Raw genomic sequence first — 26062 nt, 5'->3', positions numbered from 1 at the left:
CCTTGCGCCACTAGGCATAAAGGCTGGATTACGTCGGCGCGCACTATAAACAAACTACCGCACGACCACACTGACGTATTCTTTGTAGATATACACGAACACAGCTATATGAAACGACGCGGGGAACGGCAGCGAGCGGCCCGAGCGACGAATGTATATCATTATGTATTATGGCACTTTTCTAGAGTCGAAATTCCTATACCCCGGCGCACCCAACGCTCTTCGATGAAGGACAAAGGGCCGATTTCACATAAAAAACAAAGGGAAACGCCGGTCGGATTAGACACTTGCTTGTTTACGATGATTGAACTTTTTTACACAATTTAATTAGACATCGCGTTGCCAAGTTGTCGACGAGAGCGCGCGGTCTATCATTATGAAATTACGTTTTTTACTAAACTCGTAACGCGAACTGTATCTCGAACGTATCCATATGATACTCACATGAATTATGATACGAATTATGTTTTAAATTGCCCAACGTATGGCATATGCAAATATGGTAGTTATCAATATAGAACAATATGGTTATAAAATTATGTTTTTCCTACATAATTAAACTAAATACTACTAAAACAGCAATAGAAATGTATTTTTTATGTAATTAAAAGCAGATAATAGTAAAAGATGCAGCCTGTCAATTGACCACTTACCTGTATTTTTAATCGAAATCTATAATTTTCTTCACAAATTTCAGAGTAACTTCACTTCTTGATGTAATAAACAAATGGATTATGGTATTTTTAGGTTCTGAGAAGATTTAAAGTGCACAAAAAATACATGCATTCCGTCAAACGTACGTCTTCCGCGCATAGAGACCGAATGCGAACTGTTCTGTTGGTTTAGTTTGGGTCGGTTGATGGTGGAGGGAGGCGGGCGGAAAACCGGAGAACGGGTGAACTAGGGAGCTATTGAATACGGACAATAATTATCGCTTGCCTCTTTTCATAATATCTGTTATTGTACAGACAATAAAATCTAATTATATTTTAGAAATTTTGTTAAAATAAGATTAATTTTCTTTTGTCATAAAATTGTGAAATTCCAATTGCTAGTTTTTATTTTGACATCCGTTTTGTTCTTGATTGATGTTTGGCGTTCGCCTTGTTTTGTATAGTTTCATGGTACCTAGTTCTATACTCTGAGCTTCATGTGACGTTGCTAAAAGTATGTACATGCATGCATTCCCATCGTTTAAATTTGTTGATGGCTATTTTCATTCTTATGAAAAAAATTCAAATGTACTTAATTGTTTCTCTTTCATGATGAAAAAAATAACAACAATAATAATGTATGAACAGTTTATTCATAAAAAATGCATAAAACAGTAACGTTTTGTACCTACTTAGACCTATTTTCTGTATTAATTTTGATTTGCGTAAAATCTGGCAACTCCGCATACCACTGTCATTATTGACATTACAAGTTACAACATCCAATAGCTTCATCTTTTAGACCAATCAGTAAAGAGTTCGTGTATTTACGAGCAATATGAAAATGATAAACATTTTATACACGTAGAATTATGTTTTAGCCGCATTTTAGTATAAAGTTTGGTTGAAAAAGCACCATTGTTGCATTTTTATCATTAAAATGCGTTTAGCTAGTTCTATAATAGTATTGCCTTTTATTTTAACACTAGTTTCTGCTGCAATAGATCCGCGAAATTTAAAATGCTTAGGTTTGTTATAAGTTTCTCGCTAATAAATAGCTATTTTTATTTATTTAAGAATGGCGAATAATTTATTTAATATCTTAATATATTTCCAGTATGCCGGAAGACCTTCGATGAGCTTAACAAAGCGATAAAAAAGGTGGATAAATGGAAAAAAGTAGATGTAAGTATATTGCAAATTGTCACGTAATTCACAATATATTAACGATAAGTTGTATTACAGTAATCATTTGTGATTAGATTAATTAGAGGAGCTATGAAGTCCCTCGAATTGAGCACTTAAGCATCTATAATTATCAAATGATAACTGATTCAATAACTTTTCTTCACATATCAAACATAAAATTAGTTATAAAAGGAGTGTAGTATGATATAAGTTTTTCAAACTACTTATTTTTTATTTATATAGATGCCTTATAAGTATTAATATCAGAACAGATTTAACAGAACTGAATTAAATTGGAAAAGTTTCCGTGTAACTTATGAGAATGATAATTTCGCCCATGTTATTAGCTGTTTTAACATACAATAGTTATGTGCTGTGGTTTGTGGTTTCAGACAGTCAAAATGCTGACAAAAGCAAGTACTTCAATATAATTTTCTGGTACAAAAGCTACAATACAACCAAGTATCATCAAAATATGTACAATGTCATTAAATTAACATCAAAACAATTATTGATGTAATTTTTTACAAATAATGCTAAGAATAAACTCTTCAGTGAATTATAATTTTGTAAAAGTAAAGGATAGGATAATAGTATAGAAATAAAAAATTTGTACATAGTCTACAACCCAGATAAAACAAATGATTCCAGATATGACTGTTATTTGAATTGTTTAATTACTTAATTAAAAAACTAATTACTTTCATGCAAATCATCGAATACAACTGTATTAGGGAGTAGAACTCGATTTATCTAGTATATTTACACCAGCACAGAAGACTGATAAACCACTATATATTGAAATACATCTGCTTACACCATAAAGGTACTCCACTCAATTACAAGGTAATAAAACATTTTATGTGGGAGTTGAGCACGCTTCGACACGATTTGGGCCAGTTAATCATTTATTAATCCCTTCCCAATTTAAAGTCAGCAATCCATTTAGCAGGGTCAGCAATTTGATGATATGCCCCTCCTAGTATTCATGGGCAGTTGTAGCACTTACCATCAGGCGACCCACCAGCTCCATTGCCGACTATTACATAACGAATATATTGTATACATATTCGATATTATAATTTTTCAGGTTGGCAACTTCAGAATGGATGCAGAGGGCAACACCATGCAACAAAAAGTGCCGGCACACAGGTCTTCTGTATACATTTCTGAAATGATTGATGGAATATGTAAGTATAGTCGCAAGAAATAAGCTCCAGCTATGAACAATGCAATTTTGTTTTATGTCAATGGTGGCTGGTGGGTCACCTGAGTGTAAGCTCTACCATCGCCCATGAACATTTAAAGAGGCGTAAAGTCGATCGCATACCTTATGCCTCTACAAATAAATTACCGGCTTGAAATTGGAAAGGGATTAAGAAAGGATTGGCAAGAGAAATGAAGGGAAGGACTAGGAAGTATATGAAAAAAGAATGGGCCTGGGCATGTTGATGGTTGCTTTCATCATAATGATGATGAGGACAACAGTAGTGATAATATCGACACTGATGACGACCACGATGTTGTTATTATATATGATGATGATGATGATATCGAAGGTGATGATTACAAAATTCAAGCAAACGCATTAAAGACTATGCAAAATAAGATGATTGTATTACAATAGGTTATGTTGATGGTTGTTATGTAACGAGTGTATGTTAATGATGATGATGATGTTACTAAAAATTGCAAAATTGATAACAAAGAAGATGATCTTAGTGATGGAGATGATAACCAATCCCAGGAAGGCTCATGCAACAACTAAGATGTTGGTGAGAATATCAACTGTGATGATGACAATAATCACATTGTTGTTATTGTTGATGCTAATGTTGTTGATGGAATTATGTTTCACACAGCCGGAGGCCCCAAAGAAAACGAATCGAATTTACTTATAATTCAAAATACTTTAATTATATAGATTACAATATGTCTTGCACGAGGCAAGTGCTAAAAGGTAATGAATGCTATACGAACCTTAATTAGCACTAGCTGCGCCCCGCGGTTTCAGCCGCGTAAGTCCATATCCCGTAAGAACATCGGGATAAAAAGTTGCCTATATGTTATTCCAGTTGTCCAGCTGTCTATGTACCAAATTTCATTGCAATCGGTTCAGTAATTTTTGCGTGAAAGAGCAACAAACACACACACACATCCTTACAAACTTTCGCATTTATAATATTAGTAGGATGAAAACTTAAACTTACGTCGCGCCAAAGGAATTGGCTAGATACAGTAATAGACGTTCCCGTGCGAACCGTCGATTCAGCGTTGCATTAGGGTACCGTTGGCGTAACTATGCTGATGATGGTGTTGTTGTTGATGACGGTGATGACATTCCAGGCAAGCGTATGGACGACTACGTGCGCGTGTACTACAAGGCGACCGGCAAGCTGGCGATCATGCAGCTGATGACGGAGGGCGGCGGCATGAACCCCGACTTCTCGAAGACCAAGTTCGTCACGGACGACGACCTTAATAAGAGCCTGGAATATTATGTGAGTTTGTCTCGACTGAGGTCTTTGGACTTTAAATCGAGGAGTATGTATGTTTGTAATGTTTTCACACAAAATCTATTGGACTGATTTCGAAAATTCTTTCACTGTTAGAAAGCTACATCTTCAATGAGTGCTACGGGCTATATATGTACAACGGACGAACAAGTAGTTAAAAAATATGTAATAGAAATCTATACATATAATAAATCTGTAGAAGGGTCAATTCTGTACATTGAAAATATTGGAAAAATAAATAGCAGGAGGTGTTACAGGATCGATACCAAACCCAAATATGTGATTAAAATGGTTGCCTGTAAAGTCGGTTTTACGGGCGAAGAATTTACGTGACAACGTCTTTGTCTCGGTAGAATATTTATTGATATGAATATTATTAAATTGCACAATAGGAACAAGGAATTGAATGAAAATAAGAATTGCACAAATTTTAACTATAGAAAATATATTTTGTTTACTAAAAAGACAGAGACAGAGACACAAGCACGCGCCGATTCAATGCGCCTAATTCTCTAGTGCTGCGCGCGCGGCGGACCGATCATAGTTCGGTGACTCATCGTAACGTTACCGGGCGTTACACTTTTTCATGAGTGACTCCGAGCCGCAGCAGCGCATTTAAGACGTTGTCTCGTCAAAAAATGTCATTTCTAAGACTGTTCCGATCAATTATTTGTAAATACCGACATCCGCGCGGACGGAATCGCGGACGGAAGCTAGTTAATAATATATTTTTTATTCATTGCAGTGTGAACGTATGTTTGAAGAAAATGAGGACGAAATAACAGACTTGTATAAAAACAGACCCGAAGATGACGTCATGCCGGACGCCGAAAAGGAGGTAAGTTAAAAAAAAATTGATTTTATTTATAATACTAGACCTCGTCCCGGCTCCGGCCGGATATCAAGTTTCCTGTTTTATTGCAAGGGGGCATTTAATCGGGATAAGAGGAACAAACTTATACTCAAAATATACATTTAATGTCATTTTAACTGATGGATAAGGCAAGCAGAACATATCTAATAGGTATGAAACTGAACCAAAAACGTATTTATAAAAATTGATGCATAATGTTACATCTTGAAGCATATATCTGTAGGTTGTCTATCTGTTTTCATAAAGTCCAAGTTTTGCATTGTTCGTTACTAGATGGCGCTGTGATACATTTTAAAGATATTTACAATTCACTTTAACGTAGTGGGAATAGATACCGATGATATTTTAATTGAAATATTCTAAATGAACACGATATTATAAAAGGGAAAAGTTTAATTTTGAGTTTTATAGAGTTTGAGTTTTATAGAGTTTTATAGTGCCTTATAAATGGGTAATTTTGCAAATTTGTCAAAAATCATGGAACCAATGGGATCCAATTTTTTCTTTTCTTTAAAAAAATCTCAGGGTAAAGTTTATGAAAATGGTTCAATAATTCTTTCACAGTTGCATATTTACATGATCCCTGAGTGCTATAGGCTATATATATTTATAGATATTATAAACAACTACGGTCTGACACCGATACGATATATTACATAAAATTAAGGTTATAAAATATTGCACGTAGCAACGTTGCATTAGGGTTACCACATTATCACAATTAAATTTATAATATTTTTTACAGATCTGCTTCAAACACACGAACTTCTGCGAAGACTGGATGTTGCCGAACGAAGAAGACACCACATGGACACCTGAAATGGAAGCGGAATATACGAAGGTGAAAAAAATAAATATTTATTTTACCCATATCCTTTTCCATCCTAGTCCTTTCCTTTATTCCTCCCATCAATCCTTTCCTAATCCCTTCCCAATTAAAGTCGGCAATCCATTTGTAGAGGCGAAAGGTCTGCTATTGACCTTACACCTCCCCAAATGTTTATGGGCGGTGGTAGCGCTTACCGTCAGGCGTCCCACCAGCTCCATTGCCGACTGTGACATAAAAAAAACCCACTGACCCGGCAAGCATTGTTGTATCCTACTTAGCGGTATAAAAATAAAATGTTTACTAACTCTTAGACCGACCCGAACAGAAAATTTCATAAAAATCTATCCAGTTGTTTTGGTAAAGTTTTTTTATTATATATTTTTCATTGTTATTTATTGGTTGTATAGAAATAAAAAAACCTGCTCTTACCGACATTCACATAATTATTTTTAACAAAGAAAATACTGAGCCACCTTCAATTTGTCAGAACTACACTAAATTGAAATGGGATCACACGGGAGGCACCAGCTTTCAAATAGAATATGTATCATCAAAATAGCTTTAACCCACTTGAAAGTTTTCAGGTAACATACAAAAAAAAAATATAGTTGATTGGAGAACCTCTTTTTCTTTCTTTAAGTTGACAATATATTCTCAAATGGTAGATTCTTTATTCCTAGCCAACTTTATTGTCATGCCAATCATCGTCATATCTTCGTCGTCGTGCAATTGGATTGCCGACTTTAAATTGGCAAGGGATTAAGAAAGGATTGGCGAGAGGAATAAAGGAAAGGACTGGGATGGGGAAGCAAAAGGATACTCACCGGCTCCCCCACTCACCGAACGAAACACAGCAGAATGCTATTTCACGTCGGTCTTATGTGGGGGTGTGGTACTTCCCCGGTGCGAGCTGGCCCAATTCGTGCCGAAGCGTGCTCGACTACCACATACTAATTCTGATTCTTGAACATGCCGGTTTCCTCACGATGCTTTTCCTTCACTGTTTTAAGCCAAGCCAAGTTATGCCAATGATAAGCAGCTTAATTTATATACAAAAAATCAATATTATGTTTCTTCCAGGTGCATGGCGCAGACCCGTACGGTTTCGGCGGCGGTCTGCCGCAGCAGACCATCTCCCGTGACGTGAGTGACGATGAGGGTTATGATGATACCGATGATGATGATGATGTTGATGAGAAACGCGAAGAATTGTGAAGTGTTGTGTAGTGTAGTGTAGTGTACGATTCAACTAAGAATAGGAATCTGAAAGACTTACTAGTACTACTAAATTGAACCTGCGCCCGTGTTTTCTAAAATTTTAATGATTGTGCTTTCTCATACTGATAAAACCTTTTTCGAGATCCTCGATGTCTTATTTTAAAAAGAGAAAAAACAACAGTGCAGTGTAGTCTATCATTTCATCTTGAATATATTGATGGAGGCGGAAGTATATTTCAAAATGTAATATAGTGATAACATCTTTAAAAAATACACGTTAGCTCAACATAGAATACTTTTTGTATTTCTCTCTTAAACTTATTTTCTTATTCTCTTATATAGAATTAAAATACAAACGTTATTTCTCAACTTATTTACGATCATTAATTTGTTTGAATGAACACCTATGACGTCACAAAATGGCGCAGAATCGATCCTATTCTTAGTTGGAGCGCATATGAAGTGAAGTTTTTTATTTGTAAGTCGTGTGAATTGTTATTTTATACAAGTTGTTGAAAGTAAATGGTCAATGGGCTGTATTGAATGATTGTACAGCAAATTCAAAATCACTGCATTTAGTTTTGTTAAAAAAAAATCTAAAGTATTTTCGGTTTTTTAATTGTTGTCTAAAGAATATAGTTCAAAGGAGAAAATATGTTTATTTAATTGTATTAATCATCAATCATCTGTATTAATTTTATGTGCAATAAATGAACTCTTAACATACTCTGCTTTTCCCCTACTTTTTCACACAGATTAAAAACTAGTTACTTTGCTTTTTATATTGTCTGTGTTGAATTTCCATTAGGATTCATTATGCGCATTTGAACCTCCCCCGAAACTTATGAATTCCGATAGATGGCGCTATTTTAAAAAATGTGACGCTTATAATTTTTTTTTAATTCCTTCGACCACGCGTAGGCGGATAGCTATAACATAGATATATGAAATTCGCTTCAGTAATTTGTGGCTTTATTCTTACATGAATATATTGTCTTATAATCGGCCTGGAATTAAAAATTGCTCAAGTCAGGTTGTGACGTAATTAAAAAAGAAGTTTAAAAGTCCTAGGCTACCTTTACCTATATAATATGTATTTAATAAGAATTAGAGGATGTATGTTTGTCTTCCAGTTACTGCCCTTATATAGCATAAGATGCAAATTTGTGTGATGAATAAAAAATATAAAAATGATGATGATGATGTTGTTTTATTAATATAATAACAAACTTTTGATTATAGACAATAGATCGACGACCTCATTATGACTATGAGTTGTATAGACCAACAAATAAATGTTGTACATATAGACTGAGATACTAGTTTAGTTTACATCGACTTAAGTGAGAAATTAATTCAATGTGTAACACCAGTACCACTATCTCGAATGCATATTATTATTTATGATTTCGCCCAATTTCATTAGAATATTACTTATTATTCTATAAAATTCAGAGATAAAATATAAGCAATGGCATTAATCAAACACTATATTATTATAATTCTCATAGATCACAACCCTGGATATTGGTAGCGGGACTTTTTAATATAGTAGTATCTATAATATTTAAAACTATATAATATACTAGCTGTGCCCCGCGGTTTCACCCGCGTAATTCCGTATCCCGAAGGAATATCGATATAAAAAGTTGCCTATATGTTATTCCAGTTGTCCAGCTGTCTACGTACCAAATTTCATTGGTTAGGTAGCTTTTGTGTGAAAGAGCAACAAACACACACACACACACACACACATCCTTACAAACATTTATAATATTAGTAATAGTGATATATAGTATTCCTATACTATAAAAGGATTTTGGACTTTTGCGTTTAATGAACTTGGGCGGCAATTTCTATTTTTTTTTCTTCGGTTTTAAATACAAAGCATAAGATTTAGCGTAGATTACGTAGCTAGTTGATAAATAAAACAATGTAAAATATTGTAAAGCTTTATTTCTTAAATTTTATATTATAAAAATAAGGTCACTTAAATTTTATTGTCTTATAGTTTTGACAAGGACATCATTATAAATAATAAGGCAAGAGATTTGTTTAAATATACTCGTAGTTCTTTACAATTTAGTTGAAAGTTCTAGAAGATCGTAATAAAAATTCAAAATTAATATAAAATTGTAATGTACACGAAAAAAATATGAGTATATTACATAGAAGAAACTTAATTAAAAAATTCGTTAACTATATATAATATAAGTTGTAAGTAGTAAAAAAAAACGTCAAAAAAACTCGTTTGTCTCAGTCAAAAGTAAATAATAAAAATATTTCGGGATCGTTAAACACTTGAGCACTATGCACTGTACAAAAGTGAGCGATAAAAAAAAACGTATAATTAAAAAAAAAGTTTTCGGAAATGTAAATGAGGATTTATAAGGAAATAATATATAATATTCATATATTACATTTGTTATAGCAAACCACATTTATTTTACTTTTAAGACAACACTTTTTTATTTGTTAATTCAATATTATTAATTTAAAATTCCTTTAAATATTCAAAAACAAAATAATGTAAAAAAATACGATTTTTTTTTATAGAGTACATAGTGCAACTTTTTAATTAATTTAAAAACACTAAAATTTATTATAGAAATACATATTTTGTGAAATGTAAAACACAGTCAAAAATACACTTTCACAATACTGTATTAACGAAGTCTCTAAAATTAATTAACGCTAGCAACACATCGTCTTTTGCATTTCTCCGTGGGCAACCCTGTCGTCGCTCCACGCTGGCAACTCTACTTTACCCGTGTGTGTTGCCGTCTCTTCTGTGGGGCTACCTGTATACAAAAAAAAAATATTATTAATAATATAAAATTCCCGTGTTACAATTTTAGTTACGAAACTCCTCCGAACCGGCTGGACCGATTCATATGAAATTTTGTGTGCATATAGGGTATCTCGGAGAAACGGCCAACATCTATTTTTCATACCCTAAATGATAAGAGCAAGGCAGAACAGCGTTTGCCGGGGGCAGCTAATTATTAATAATAACTATATTCGATTGTTCTGGTATTTATTTAAAATATCACATAACAGTAAATAAGATATCATCAAAATGTCTTTGATACAAAAAATTAACTAAACGAACACGTGTGCTTTCAACTGGGCGAAGATTTTTTTTAAATTATTCAACTTTTTTTTTTTGTTTTTTTTTTTAAGTTTTTCCTTCTTACGCTCAGGGTACCTTGTGAAATAAACGTTCATCTATCTAAAATTCGCTACGGGCGCCGGGCGCGGGTAGTCAGATAAACAGACAGACACGTCTAACATAACACGGCGGAGGTTAAGAGAAAGCTTATTGCAAATGAAATCTCTCACCGAAAGGTAATCTCTCCTCGCCATCCACTGAATCGTAGGACCGTAGCGACGACACCAGACTAGTCGCAGATAGCTGTAGAAGCGACGTTGCCGTGCTTAAAAACACTTGGTCTATGCCCTGAAAGCGAATAATAATATAAATAATTAAAAAAAAAAAACACGCTTCAGTGGCGGATTTACAAATTTTCAGGGTATAGGCTGAACAGTTTTTGCCGCCCTTGCCTCAACAATTGTCATTTCATACATTATTTTTACAATGCAAGTGGAAGTTTGCTACTCCCGAAATGTGCAATGACAAGCGAGAGAGAAAAGTCATCGGCAAAATTTGTTGCAGGCATCAGCTGAAAACCGTCATATTTCCCAAATTTGCCGCCCCCAAAATCTGCCGCCCTAGACTCGAGCCAACTCAGCCTGCTGGTAAATCCGCCACTGACACGCTCTTTATAGAAAACCGAACCGAATAATAATAACTAGCTGTTCGCTCCGGCTTCGCCCGTGGTACATATAATATAGCCTATGTCACTCTCTCTTTGTGGTTTTTGGTATGCGTTATTTAGTGTATATTATGTATTAAAAAAAACTCAGTGAAGTTGCAGTTGCATGATGGATGTGGTGATGGTGATGATGACGAACCTGGTCGTTCGAAGTGGAGGTCTGGCAGTACGCGGCGTGGCACGCTTCTAAGCTAGCTTAGTGTTGATGGTGGCAAATGATGATTATGATGATGATGAGCTTAACGAACCTGGTCGTGCAAAGCGGATGTCTCGCAGTACGCGGCGCCGATGGACGCCGCGTACTGCGCCGCCTCGCCGCGAGGCACGGCGCGGCACGCTTCAAGGTCGCACTTGTTGCCCACTACGGCCAGCACCATCGGCTCTGGCACGTTGCTGCAATCAACATTTATTGTTTACTAGCGGTCCGCCCCGGCCCGTTGTACATAAATAGCCTTAGCCTTCCTCAATAAATGGGCTATCTACCAGTGAAAGAATTTTTCAAATCGGACCAGTAGTTCCTTAGATTAGTGCGTTAAAACAAACAAACAAACAAACTCTCCCCTTCTTTGACACCTTTTGACGTATCATTCGATAGATTATAAATCATTTAAAATAACTAAATTTTAACTAATGCAAAAACTGTGAAAGCTATCGGACGCACAGATTAAATTAAATTTAATACGGAGCATAGGATCAGTGGTTAAACCTTCTAACTTCAACGAAACATCATGGCTTTGAGTTTCAGGTGTTAATATTATAATTCATCTGCAAATAATCCGCATCACCATTGATCACCTGTATCGATAATAGAAAACATTACAAGTGAAACCGACAGGAACCTAACAATTACTCTCTTCTCATCTCACCTTCTCTCTTCTCATTGTGATAGAGTAACAAACAGCCATCCATTCAAAATAACAAATTTTCGCGTTTATAATATAAGTAGGATTTAAAAGACAGAAACGCTTATAAAAGAAGTCTAATTCATCAAGAAATAAATGTTGAGTTCAAACCTCATTGGAGGCCTGTAAACATGTACGCTAATGATGATGATGATGAAGATATAAAGTAATCACCTCTGCAATTCCTTCACCCATCCCTTAATGGCTGCAAAACTGCCGGCGCTCGTTATATCATAGACTAATAGTGCTGCGTTAGCGTTCCTATAGTACATGGGCGCCATTGACCTAAACCTCTCTTGACCAGCTGTGTCCCAGACCTGTAAGAAAAATAAAATATTATAATTTACAAAATATTTATCATAAATTAATATTATAAAGTGGTTTATTTTAAACTATCCTATCCTACTAATGGTATAAATGCGAAAGTTTGTAAGGATGTGTGTGCGTTTGTTGCTCTTTCACGCAAAAACTACTGAACCGATTGCAATGAAATTTGGTACGTAGACAGCTGGACAACCGGAATAACATACAGATAACTTTTTATCCCGATATTCCTACGGGATATGGACTTACGCGTGTGAAACCGCGTCATCATCGTCATTATCATCATCAGCCCTATATGTTAGCATATATGTTCCCACTGCTGGGACATAGGCCTCCTTTGAGGGTTCAGGCCATAATCCAGCACGCTGGCCAAGTGCGGCTTGACAGATGTCACATGTCGTCGAACTTTTGATTCTCGGACATGCCGGTTTCCTCACGATGTTTTCCTTCACCGTTTTAAGTGGATGCCTTATGTCTTATTGTTTTTATCATTGCCAACGATGGTGTAAAAAAACCGCATACAATATGTCACAGTTATACGATTTCTCACCTGCAATTTAACTCTAGCGTCGTCCACATTAATATTGCAGGTGAAGAAGGAAGCACCAATGGTTGGCGATATGTGCTTAGAGAACATCTTGCCTATATACCTCACCACCAGGCTTGTCTTGCCGACACCTGGAACGAGACGAGCAAATATTATAAATGTGAAGGTTTGTTTGTTCGGATGTTTGTCCGTCAATCACGTTGAAGCTACTGAACGGATTTAGATCAAATTTGGTATACAGACAGGGTATGAGCTGACTTGGGTGATAGGGAAGAAAAAAGAATCATCAAAATCGGTTCAACCAATCCAAAGTTTATGAGGGACAAAAACAAAGAATTTTCTTATATCAATTCTGGCAACTGAGCTGGTGGTTCGCCTGATGGTAAGCGATCACCACCGCCCGTGAACATTCGCAATGGTAGTGGCTCTGCGAATGCCCTGTCCTCTTTAATGGAGTAAGGGATAGGGACAGGTTTGACAACTGGATAGACTGACGAAGGAACGGACCGGGAAGGGTGGGGAAAAGGAAACGGGCCTAAAAATACCTTTTTGAAGAAGGTAGAAAAACAATAGGTTCTATTTCCATTGCAAGATGAAAAATAAATGATTAAACAGTGGTTTTTCTGGTTCTAGTTCATGAATACTGGTACAGTCATTAAAAAAGGAGAATTTTAAAAAAGAAGGTATTTAAAAAGAATATCATGCTCTTTGGCGCGTCCTTCAGTGTTCTATTTTTGAAATGTCAAATTTTTGAATATTTTTTCGAAATTTTATCATTGAACAGGTTTTCCTATATTTAGGAATATTGAACTTATAACTCGTTCTTTTTTTTATTTTTCTTTTTACTTTAATAGCGTTAAAATGCGGCAGTTACTTTTATTCTTTAAATACTCGTATATTTCAAGTTTTTTTTTATTTGAGTATTTCATTAAATATTATTATGATCCACTACAAAACATCATTTCTTCGGCGTTTTTTTGTAGTTTTGCATAATGCAATATTTTAAGTAGACGGAAGTGTTTGTTTGATTGAACGCACTTATCTCAGGAACAACTGGACCGAACGGAGGATAGGCTATATACGTTTCACTGGCGAAGTCGGGGCAGACCGCTAGTCCTACTATCCTACTAATATTATAAATGCGAAAGTTCGTAAGGATGTGTGTGCGTTTGTTGCTCTTTCACGCAAAAACTACTTAACCGATTGCAATGAAATTTGGTACGTAGACAGCTGGACAACTGGAATAACATATAGGAAACTTTTTATCCCTACATTCGTACGGGATACGGACTTACGCGGATGAAACCGCGGGGAGCAGCTAGTCCTATATAAAACGAAAAATTATTTTTTGTTTATTGAATAGAAATACAAATGAGTTAAAAACGGAATAGTTATAGTTGCTTTCATCAATCTTCTATATTTCATGTACATCAGAGCATAGACATAGATTTGGGACACTGCATGCTTAAAATCCATAGAACAATAAATTTTGAAAGAATTGAAAAAAGTTGATCACGAGGCGGGATTCGAATCCGCGTACTTTGCCAAACCCGCAACATCAAAATTTTTCTATTCTTTCAAAATTTCTCATTTATAAAGCATTTCAATGCTACAAAAATAAACATTAAATCCATAACATTCAAATACGCATAATTATTATTCAACTTCACTTATAAGTGCTAAATTATGCCAAGAATTCGTAATCAGACATTTCTGATTGGGTCACATTCGATTTTATTTAAAAAAAAACTATACAAAATTATGATCCAGCAAGGCGGGCCTCCGCCGCAAAGTGCACTTACCAGAGCTTTGGGAAAAGTAAAATTTCGGTATAATATACAACTTTATGAGTGTGGGAGTCGAGCGCGCTTCGGCACGAATTGGGCCAGCTTTCACCGGGTTAGCTAGCATGCTACTATGTTTCGTGCGATGTTATTCTATTCCTCACTCCTCCCAGTCCTTTCCTAATCCCTTTCCCCTTAAAAGCGGGCAGTGCATTCAGTAGGCAGAGGTACTACCTCTGCGAATGTTCATGGTCGGTGATCGCTTACCATCAGGCGAACCACCAGCTCAGTTGCCCGCTATGACATAAAAAAAATATTTATTATTTTAAATAATATATAATTTACAACGCTATTTTAATTTATTCTCAAATTTCTTTAAACCAACTAACAGTAATAGTACATAAACCCACTGACCGAGTCGTAACTAAAACATTTTTTTACGTAATAACTGGTTTCTAGCCGGTTTTCATTATATCGACTTTGATAGCAATACTTATTAATTTGAACTGAGAGATGTGTTTGTTTTTAAATGTTTGTAAAAAATTATGTACTTCAAAGCTATCTCTTCCTTTATATATTAAATTTTCACAGTCGGTTGGCTGGAAGAGATCACTCTTTAGTGATAAGGCCGCCCACTGTACTGCTTTAGTTTTAAGTCATTTATTTTAAGGATACGTTATGTATGCCAGCATAATAAAGTGTTAATAAGTAAAATAAAAAATATGTATGCTAGAAACCCTATTTGTCTGTGTGCTACGCCTAAACCATAGCAGCGATTTCGATGATATTTATGAAAAACAGGCTACTTGTTTTCAAAATCCCACCCATGATGGTTTGAAAGTTTTTGCCCGTCGATTTGTCCGCGAGTAAAGCCACGGGCACAGCTAGGAGGCAGTATTTTATTGATGTTTTTATTCTGGGACAAGCCAGGCGAAACCGGGACGGGAGGTTAGTGAATATAAATAAACAGAACCACGGTTTCATGCTGATGACTTATATTACGCAATAATTTTGTAATGTTAGGAAATAAGAACAACAATAGATGGATTGTATCTAGTCTAGCCTAGCCTTTAGCTAAAATAAAAAAGTAAGCTTTTTATTGTGCTCTTTTGTTTTCATTATTGTATTGTTTTGTCTTAAGTTTATTGTTTTTTTTTTTTTATTGTAATTTTGTGGAGTCAAATATATGTTTTTCTTTCTTTCTTTCAAAAATAGCGGAAAAGAGGCGGTTCGTAATTTGACTGTTTTTCTTTGGGTTTGCTTCCCCAGTCCTCTTGACTGGGTGAACCGATTCTAATGATTCTTTTATTATTTGGAAGCTCGTGCCTCCCGTGTGGCACCATTCCAATTTAATCTAGTTCTGAATATTTTAAGTCGCTTCAGTTTCTTGTTAAACACACTTCTAGCTTATTCATTGTTTTTATCCCAGCTTCAACCCAGCTCCCAATGTGCACATAGTCCCCAATTCCTTTTTTTTTTGTAGGGAAATCTGGCATAGATACCTACAGCCCCCGGGGAGCGAGCTGTGGGTTATGTCGGATTCTCACCGACCAAAACCCCACTGTGTTCCATCGAGCCGCTTAAGTGAAGGGGCCACGGGAACTGGCTATATTTCATCCGCGATCCAAGTCCACAATCCCTGACAATTGTCCATTTTACATTGCCATATAACTTCCATTTGAAGGTCAAACGGAACACGGCACGTATCTTTAAGCATAGCTTAGCCATTGATGACCGCATAAACCGGTTATATATAATACATTGATAAGCGGCTATTCGTACAAGGCGGACATAGTGCAACGCTATTTAAACGAACATGAATACTAATATAGTTTGAATAATTATTTTTAATAAAAAGGTGTGTGTGTACGATTCACACACGATAGAAGTGAAACTTCAGTAAATCGACAAAAGCATGAGATGAATATATATATCAAGGGTAGGATAATTACAAAGTTTATTTGTTTAACACAAAAGAGAGACCGATAATATAAAATAGTATGTATAGTTCTGTCTCATTCTTTGCCGGCTTCATTCTACACATTTTTGTATTTGTGTCTCTTACCTGTCGTTTTTTCCGTTGCATCACGTTTGAAATAACAACGATTCCAAAGAAGAGTCACTTCAAAAATGGAATTGCTTTCAAATTGACAGAACTGGACCAAATTCGAATGGAACCACTAAACACGGGAGACACTTTCAAGTAAGGAAAAACAAAAAAATGGGTCCACCATGGTATATATTATGAGGTAACAGACACAAAAACATACAGCCGAATTGATAAGCTCCTCCTTTTTTTAAGTCGGTTGAAATCTAAAAATCAACTAACGTTTCTCACTTAGGTCCTCTTATCAGAGTATACGTAAGGAATTTATGTGATTCTCGCGCTCCTATTCAGGATAATAAGATAAACTCATGAAGTTATTGTATTGTCATCGATCGTTTATTAGTCTACAAAGGTTGAATTGAATCTGTCCGTAAAGTGGGTCAAAATTTAGTCTAAAAGAGTCAGCTACATTCAAACACAAGTGAAGCTAATAAACGTATGTTAAAAAAACTTATGACGTGCTAATGTCTCATGAAAAATCATTCCAAAGAACTTGTCTGGATAATGATGGAGCCCACTCGTATTTATAACGAGATAAAAAGGAGAGCTCCTCAGGACTTCCTTTCACCGTAGTAAGTAGACCTTGATTTACCAGATAATTTATGTATAAGGAAATCTATATGACATCTATCCAACTGGGCATACGCCATGCGTGCCAATGCTTAAGGTAATAAAAACCAGCTCAATACCCAAGCAGGAAAATTGCAGGTCAATAAGAGACAATAAAAGAATGCTATATCTATAAATATTAACGGCAAAAATTAGCAGGAAGTAATAAGCACAAAATAGTGCTAATTTTTTACCCAGCTTTTAGGCCAGGGTCATTTTTTTCGAGTGTATGAATGTATATATATCTTTACTAATCGTAATCTATAACTAATCCCTACAAATATTATGAATGCGAAAGTAACTCTGTCTGTCTGTCTGTAACGCTTTCACGCCTAAACCACTGAATCGATGTTTTTGTAATTTGGTATGAAGGTAGAACTTAACTTGGGAAAGGACATAGGATAATTTTTATCGCGAAAAAAATGGTAGAAGGAGTTGAAATAGGGAGATGAAAGCGATATAACCGAATACCACGCTGGCGAAGCCGCGGGCGGAAAGCTAGGAATAGTAATAATATAAAGCTGAAGAGTTTGTTTCTATGTCTGTTTGAAGGCACCAAACTCAGGAAATACTGGACTGATTTAAAAAATTCTTTCATCGTTGGACATGTTCGCCAACTCTAAATTCCATAGGCTATTACATATGTATCACGAGCAACGTCAGGGTGGACTAGTATGTAGTATTTCTTTGCTACGTTCTGTGGTGTTAACGGCCTTAGGTATTTTTACATAGGGAGCATTAGATCGTGTGTCTAGTCAGTTTGGGCATGCGGATAGAATTTAATAAATAATAAATTCGTGCAGTAATATCTAGAATAAATTGATAACTAGAATTATTGTTGTGAATCAGAATTGAAAATGTGTCGAATTCTATATTTCTTGTTCATTCTGTAATCTATAATAACTTTGATGTCATCCGCCCCCTCGATTTTATTATTTTATCACAGTCGCATAAAAAACAAACAAAGATCATACATTTGAAAGTCTGCAGTATGGTCCTATTATATTTGGTCCAATTCAGTTTTTCAGTCATTTGTTAGCAAATTATATATTTCATTTTTAGTTTTATAGCATTGAAGTGCTTTATAAATGAGAAATTTTACTGCTACCGCTTGGTAAAAATACGCTCGCGTCTCCAATTCTCAAATTTATTCTATTCTTTCAAAATTTCTCAATAATTATATATAGTATGTTAATTTGATTTTTGTTTTTTTTTCCTGTCACATAAATATTGCGGTAAGTAAATATTTCGCAAGTACTTGATCACTTATCAATATTGGAATAACCAATGGATTAATGTAATCTCAATTGCTGATAATACGGCTACTGTTTGAGACAGGAAACGATAGTTTCTAGGCGGAACGTTCTTTAAATGTCATAGCGGGCAACTGAGCTGGTGGTTCGCCTGATGGTAAGCGATCACCACCGCCCGTGAACATACGCAGAGGTAGCGCCTTCGTGTATACGCTGCCCGGTTTTAATGGGTACGGGATATGGAAAGGATTGACGATTGGAAAGAATGAATGGACTAGAAAACGGGCATTCGGTTCCCCCACACATCGTACGAAACTGCATCTTTTCTGTGGGGGTGTGGTACTTCGAGCCAAAAAGGCCCAATTCGTGACGAAGCGTGCTCGACTCTCACGTAAAAACGAACAATAAACTGGCTGGACACATGCTCATAAAATTTTGTTTGCATATCGGGTAGATCTGAGAATCGGTCAACATCCAGTTTTCATACCCCTATTTATGTCGGATTCCTACCGATTAAAACCGCACTGTGTTCCGTCAAGCCGCATTACTTATACTACAACTTACTATTTACTTGTTAGGTTAGGTACTTGTTGGCTTCGCCCGCTGGGTTTTCATACCCCTAAATTACAATTTTACGGCAAATGATAAGAGAGACATAACACTCCAATTAACCGAACCTACCTCAAAAAAGGTCGTAATACGTAAATTCGCAAATTCATGTTTATATCTAGATTAACGAAACCATTAACCAGCACAGCGTGACCTACGGTTTTGAGCTGTCAAACGTAACGTAACACTTTACGCTAGGTAGGGTTACGCTTAATTTTAGACTTGGCTTAGTGGTTAGGGAGCCTATGTGGTGTACATTTCGAACAGGAAATTCCTAGGTGATCGATAAATAGGCTTTATTTGAATCTGGATAAATATTTTGGATACTAAAGTTTTTGACTGTAATACAATTAATAATCATTTATAAATTAATAAACTAGCACGTTAGTAGTAGCACGTCACTCGCGATACCCGGGTAAAAAGATGCCTATATGCTAATCCAGATTATAATCTATCTTTGTAGCAAATGTCATACATACGATAAGGTGCTTTCGCATAAATGAGCAGCAAACATACATATTTACAAAATTTCGCATTTAAAATATAAGTATGATTATAAGTTTCCCGCCTTCCATCCATCGCTATCCCCACATCGTTCCTGCTCCCTGTCTCCGGTCTAAAACTATATCTGTAGGTACCTAATTACAAAATCGGACCACTAGTTCCTAAGGTTAGAGCGTTCAACCAACAAACAAAATCTGAAGATTATAGATTGCATTTAAAAATAACTTAACATGCAAAACAACAACGTCATTAAAATGCGTTTTTTGTAATGTCTTATCTTTTATTACGATACATATTATTCTAATTTTGTTATTGTGTTGATAACATAATGCTTCAAATTATAATGATACGATTAAAAAAATCACAAATATACCATTATTCAAGCAACATAGTAATTAAATGGTGATTCATTATTTTGGTACAATCAATATATTTTTAGTAAATCGCGTATTTTAATTTCTGAGGAATATTATCTATGCATGTGTGCATGCGGCCCTGCGTACCTACAGAGCCTATAGCCTCATCAATGTGTGCGTGCGTCTCTATTTCATATAGTCCGCTTAACAGAGCCTTGTTAACTACATGTATGTCTCAAATACGTAAAAAAAAACATAACAATCGGCCTGTAACCTGTCACGGTTTAATAAACACATACAAGTTTTACAGCTACGCTTAACATTTGGGTTGCGGTTACATCACTGTGGAATAATGACAATTAAATGAGTTTTATGATATTAATTTAAATATTTAACTTTTACTTGCACTTATATTCTATTTGGTCCATAAATTACGTAGACATTTTTCAGGATTTTTTGCCCCCTCTTCCCCAAGTGAGATTTGGAAAGATTTTACTTGACCCCCTCCCCCCCTTAAACACCTCACGTAATTTATGGACGCCCCCTTTTATTCTTTAAAGCGACAAGACAACTTGGACAGGTTTTCAAAAACTTTTTGAAAATATTCAGTTAAAATCATGCATGCCCTTGTTCCTTATATTAAAAATTTGCATTTAAGTATTTTATGAGACTCCTGATGTTATTATTGACTTGCAGTCTACCCATCCACCATCTTTATCTGTGGTGCACTTTTCCCACCATAAAAACCTTCTTTCTGTCTTATCAAGAATTAGAAAGAAAATTGAGAAATTGGTTGGGCCATTCCTGAATCAGCACTTAGCTAACTTACTATTTGTAGAACTCATTAAAGACAGGCAAATATGATTTTGCATGAATGTAAAAGAAAACATGTTTTATTACATGCTAATGTTTTCCTTTCCCAGGCAAAAATTTATTTAAATTAATTACGTAACTTTGTTATAAATATTAATTGTTACTTTCATTTAAACATTAGAAGATAATGTGTCAAATTTATAATAATAAATTGTCATAATGACCAATAATCGCATTAATTTGTATGTTAAAAAAGCATACAAATTTATATACATATATTGATGAAACTATTATCTGTTTCGCAAACAAATATTTTGATATAATTTGAAGGTCATTGAATAACAACTTATTTTTACAAAACATATACAAAATGGAAATTCATAGACAATTTTATTCTTAAGTGGTGATTGCATGTTAGTATAATTTTCCAGGAATAGATAAAATATTACTATAATCAAATTAATAATTATCAATACTTTTTTAATAATTGTTAAATATAGAATACATATATAAAAAGTTGCCTATATGTTATTCCAGTTGTCCAGCTCTCTATGTACCAAATTTCATTGCTATAGGTTCAGTGGTTTTTGTGTGAAAGAGCAACAAACAGACACACATTCTTACAAACTTTTGCATTTATAATATTAGTAGGATTATAAGAGCTTTTTTAATACTAATATGAATGTGGATGTTGCCCTCTACAATTACATACATACCTTATACATTGCAAGCATTGAACAAAAAACTAATTAAACATAGCAACTAAAGGTCAAGGTTGAATGTTGTACATACTTAGTTATATATTATATATGTTTAATAACTAATAGTTTTGTATTTTAAGTCATTCTTTCAAGTAATTATTGTCTGTGTTCCAGGTTGGTATATTTTGTATTGTTACTCAAAGATGTATGAAAATAAATAAATAAATATTGCAGTGAAATGATAATAAAATATAGCAGAGAATCTTTTAGTGAACTTTTTTTTATCTGTGTATCAAATAATAATTATTTTTAGACAACTAAAGAATTACTATGTTTGTAGAAATTTTCTATCTTACTAGCTTAGCTCTGGCCTCTGACTTTGCACGAGTTCATTTAATTTGTAAGTTTGAAAAAAAAATATAGATTATTCCTTCATCATTTAAAGGCAGTACTACTGTTTATGAGATATAAGCCGAGTACATAAACTTACTGTATTTTATTAATTAAACCTATGTATAATGGGCATTTGACTTGGCTACAATATTATATTTCAATCAGTATATTACAGCAGTCTACTGCATATATAAAAAATATCCTACATATTTTAATTGAGTAAGTTGAACTTCTTAAAAACATTATAACCATACTATAAAGTTTTGCATTCATACAATATTAATATTGCTTTGCTAGTTGATATTTAGTCTATGATACATAGACAGATAGTGTATCTATGGCAATCAGATTATTATAATAATATATAGTTAGATAATCTACCAATATATTTAATCAGATTTGAGTCACGAAAAAAATTCGATTTATAATTAGGTTAAGTAAAACTTACAAGTTATCTATGAAGTAAGTGTAACGTACTTTAAATTGTTTTCGCGTTTTATTATCACGTATTATAAAATTAATAATAACTTCGTTTCTAAATTCAGATGAATTATCGGTGTTATCAGCAAAAACGGAACAATATGTACTCATAAAGGTTCTAACAAAGAAAGTTTTGAAGGAAACGTGAGTGTAATCGGAAGATGAATATGTCCATAATAATCTGTTTGTTTCATAATTTCTGGTTCTGTTACATTCCAACGCGCAAATTTGCGAACAAGATCATTTAAACTAAAATAGATGATCATATATTGTTTCGTTATCATATTACTAAACAATATTAATTATGTATTTACCTTGCGATCCTAAAACAACAATTTTTGCTTCCACCACTTTCATTTTATACACAATCACTACACTAAAGGTAACAGAAAAATTTCCATCTACACACTATTTAATTTACATTTTTACATCGGACTAAAATTTAAATTTAAACAAGTTTGTAAACAAAATTGACGTCCATCCCTTGCAACACAAATAACATCTCTGAAGTTAGGCGAATAAATTCAAATGTTAATTGACTCAAAAGAATTTGTGTAGGCTTAAGCATATTCAATTTTGTAGGGTTTTACAAACAATTTCTGTAGCCCCATCTGTTGAGCTATTCATGTATTATTACAGTAGACATCAGACATTTAACACTGATATTAATATGGCCTAGTCGGTAGGAACAGGAACTAACAAGTAGTTAGCTTACAGTTAAGCAACTATAGATGGCTCTAGGATTGTGATTTTCAAAAATGTGTCCCATGAAACAATATTTCTCCCACATAAATTTTTCGTTGCATTCGATTTAATGACAAAGTATGTCGTTACATAGCAGACACTGTTTGTCTGTCCGTTCACTCGTCTCCAGGCTCACCAGGCTGAAACTCATGAACATAATTTTTTGAAATGTATATTTCTCATGCCGCTATAGCAATAAATAATTACAAGTGCAGATTGACCAACGTTGTCCCGGTTATTATTTGGATGACCAATTTTATTTTGTATTCCTTCACTCAAACAAACAAATATTTTTAAGTCTCGTCAAAATTACGCTTTATGTAATTATAAGAAACATATTTATATATTTTAAATATTTACACTTATCTGAAATTACTTCACATTAATTGAATTTTGGCGGTTCTTTGCACAACATAAATTAATGTAGAAAAATAAATATCATCACACACTTTGTAACTGCACCTTTATCAGTATTAATATTATTTAGACGTAAGGTTTTATATGTCTAGGAAGTTCGTATATCAATACCACAGATAACAAAATACTGTGCTAAATCAATACCAAACTCTTTATAACTTTATAGTCTATCAGTCTAGCATCATTAATCTTCAACTTTACGATATAACTCATAACGAGTTGGCAATCAACCGGCAATCACTATAAAGTGCAGATATAAAATAAGCTTTATTAACACATAAAATAACCAATAAATGGTCGGTTTATGGTGAATCCATCTCGTTTATAATGGAGTATCAATTTTGAATGAATATTATAGAAAGGAAGAAAGATAAAGATTTGATTTCTTGTTTGTTGGCTTGTATGTTTGATACGACTTTAAAAAACTACTTCGCTGACACATACCAAATTAAACATAATCAATTTTCAAGAAATATCGTCAACTTATCACATTTATAATGCGAAAATATATAAATTACAATGAGGTTGACCTGAATAAGAAAACACAAAACGTCAGGTTATTCTTTAGAATTCAAAGACAATAATTTGAATAATAAGAAAAAATAAAGCGACTGTTTACGTTACATAGTTATAAATATCGAGATGGGCAATCAATTATTTAGTGTCAATAGGAAAAGGCGGGAAAGCAATCAAGATGGCCGATTTTCCCTCGCTTTGGCAAGGATGTCGGGCGCCATTACAATATTTAAAAATCGAACTTGATTTATAAGTGATTTCAAATAAAAGAAGACTTTATACGTTTTGTGTAAGGTTCAATTTATACGATTCGCTTTTTCGGATTTTAAGAGGATATCAGCCACAAGTCAAGGAGCAAATAGAAAACATTATACAGATTAAACTCTGTGGGAATTATACTGAGTTGATGTTTTTTTTTCATATTTCTATAAAATATACTAAAATGACTTTGGTGAAACTGTTATGGAGGTATATTATGGTTGGATTATTAATATTTTAATATATTTAAAGGTATGTTTAAAAGCGAACTCGAAGCTAATATAAAATAATTTAGTATTATGCACTCACTTATTCTCCGTCTGCGTTTAAAGCGAAGATAAAAGTACCTTGCGTATGAATTCAGGTTATAAACAGTTTGTGTGTGAAAATGACATCCTTACACTTTTAAATGGACTACGAAACATTTATCAACAACAAACAACCCCCTTCCCTATAAACCTTATCTTTTAAAATATTGTTTCGGTTTTATCAACTCCATATAAATCTCGAATCCCGAAAAGTCCAGTAACAAATCCACAAAGAAATCTTGTATTTCCAACATACATATATGCGTGAAATTTACATATTATACCGATTCGACTAACATATTACTGTTTCGAATGTGGAAAATCGTTTGGGAACGTAAATTAAGCGGAAATTTCAGGGTGATTTCGTATTATGGTGTGGTCCTTAAATGTGATAAGCTCGTCCGATTCTGATGGAACTAAAATAATAATAACAAAGATTTGTATACAAAATGAACAATAGTTCGGAATAAAAACATGATAATAAATTGTACCTATATAAAAAACTAGCTGCGCCCCGCGGTTTCACCCGCGTAAGTCCGTATCCCGGCGGAATATCAGGATAAAAAGTTGCCTATATGTTATTCCAGCTGTCCAGCTGTCTACGTACCAAATTTCATTGCAATCGGTTCAGTAGGTTTTGCGTGAAAGAGCAACAAACACACACAGACATCCTTATAAACTTTCGCATTTATAATATTAGTAGGAGTAGGAAGTAAGTAGTACTATACTCATGAGAATTTTCTAGGAGTTTCGATATACAACAATAAAGTGAACTATAATATTTTGTCACAACAAATCCTTATTTATACTATCATAAAACAAATCGACCAAAAATCTCTATGTTACATTAAGCAAATTACAATCGTAAATGTAATTCCTACGAATATGTTTCTACCAACAATGAAATGAGATTAATTTAGATAAAAGCTCCAGAAATGGGGGCAAAGTGGTCGTAATGTTAGGAGTGGCCATAAATTGTAGAACGCCATCTATACGCGGCGGCCATGTTGTTTCATTCATGAGATGTGCTAATAGGTGGCGTTAGCAGTGATTTAATTCTGAATTCTTATGTGTGTACGCTAGGGCTGCATTCATTATTAGAGTTATTTGGGAGTCTTTGGTCGTATTTTTACATTTGCGAAGTCCATTTGGTGAAGGTTATTGAAATTTTCTTAATGTTAATGTTATGAATATCACGAATTATGATTTAGATTTTAGACTATTGTAGGACGGGAATAAATATTATGTTAATGGAAGAGAAGAAGGTTTTAACTCAAAGCAGACAAAAAAGCGCTTCTTATTTGAAAGCAATATCACATATAA

At 34.3% G+C, this 26062-nt stretch overlaps 3 protein-coding genes across 3 annotated transcripts in view; 1 reads left to right on the top strand and 2 right to left on the bottom strand.

Moving 5' to 3' along the window:
- The window catches only part of LOC119836514 (paired amphipathic helix protein Sin3b), a 35914-nt gene extending 35080 nt beyond the window's left edge, over nucleotides 1-834 (bottom strand). The window contains exon 1 of the mRNA XM_038361882.1: nucleotides 654-834. The gene's annotated coding sequence lies outside the window, so the exon portion shown is untranslated. The remainder of the gene's footprint in view (nucleotides 1-653) is intronic.
- Nucleotides 835-1448: 614 nt separating this feature from the next.
- On the top strand, nucleotides 1449-8478 carry LOC119836486 (protein seele). Its single transcript, XM_038361824.1, has 7 exons — nucleotides 1449-1681; nucleotides 1771-1838; nucleotides 2932-3031; nucleotides 4188-4342; nucleotides 5103-5195; nucleotides 5977-6072; nucleotides 7141-8478. Exons 1-7 carry the CDS (start codon nucleotides 1594-1596, stop codon nucleotides 7273-7275), a joined length of 735 nt encoding a protein of 244 aa, XP_038217752.1. The 5' UTR covers nucleotides 1449-1593; the 3' UTR covers nucleotides 7276-8478.
- Nucleotides 8479-9822: 1344 nt separating this feature from the next.
- Nucleotides 9823-22899, bottom strand: LOC119836527 (ras-related protein Rab-31). The gene is made up of 6 exons (XM_038361902.1): nucleotides 22811-22899; nucleotides 12891-13018; nucleotides 12191-12333; nucleotides 11363-11507; nucleotides 10621-10738; nucleotides 9823-10079 (listed from the first exon to the last, which is right to left on the bottom strand). Exons 1-6 carry the CDS (start codon nucleotides 22851-22853, stop codon nucleotides 9973-9975), a joined length of 684 nt encoding a protein of 227 aa, XP_038217830.1. The 5' UTR covers nucleotides 22854-22899; the 3' UTR covers nucleotides 9823-9972.
- Between the last annotated feature and the right edge of the window lie 3163 nt (nucleotides 22900-26062).

Source organism: Zerene cesonia, chromosome 24, assembly GCF_012273895.1.
Source record: "Zerene cesonia ecotype Mississippi chromosome 24, Zerene_cesonia_1.1, whole genome shotgun sequence".
Classification (NCBI taxonomy): Eukaryota; Metazoa; Arthropoda; class Insecta; order Lepidoptera; family Pieridae; genus Zerene; species Zerene cesonia.
This window is presented reverse-complemented; position numbering and strand designations above follow the sequence as displayed.

Coding starts and splice junctions, on each gene's coding strand:
- LOC119836527 (XM_038361902.1), bottom strand. CDS start 22,853: ATGAAAGTGGTGGAAGCAAAAATTGTTGTTTTAGGATCGCAAG. Junction 13,019..22,810: donor TGTTGTTTTAGGATCGCAAG/GTAAATACATAA, acceptor GTCTCGTTCCAG/GTGTCGGCAAGACAAGCCTG. Junction 11,508..12,190: donor TGGGTGAAGGAATTGCAGAG/GTGATTACTTTA, acceptor TGTTGATTGCAG/CAACGTGCCAGAGCCGATGG.
- LOC119836486 (XM_038361824.1), top strand. CDS start 1,594: ATGCGTTTAGCTAGTTCTATAATAGTATTGCCTTTTATTTTAACACTA. Junction 1,839..2,931: donor ATAAATGGAAAAAAGTAGAT/GTAAGTATATTG, acceptor ATAATTTTTCAG/GTTGGCAACTTCAGAATGGA. Junction 4,343..5,102: donor ATAAGAGCCTGGAATATTAT/GTGAGTTTGTCT, acceptor TATTCATTGCAG/TGTGAACGTATGTTTGAAGA.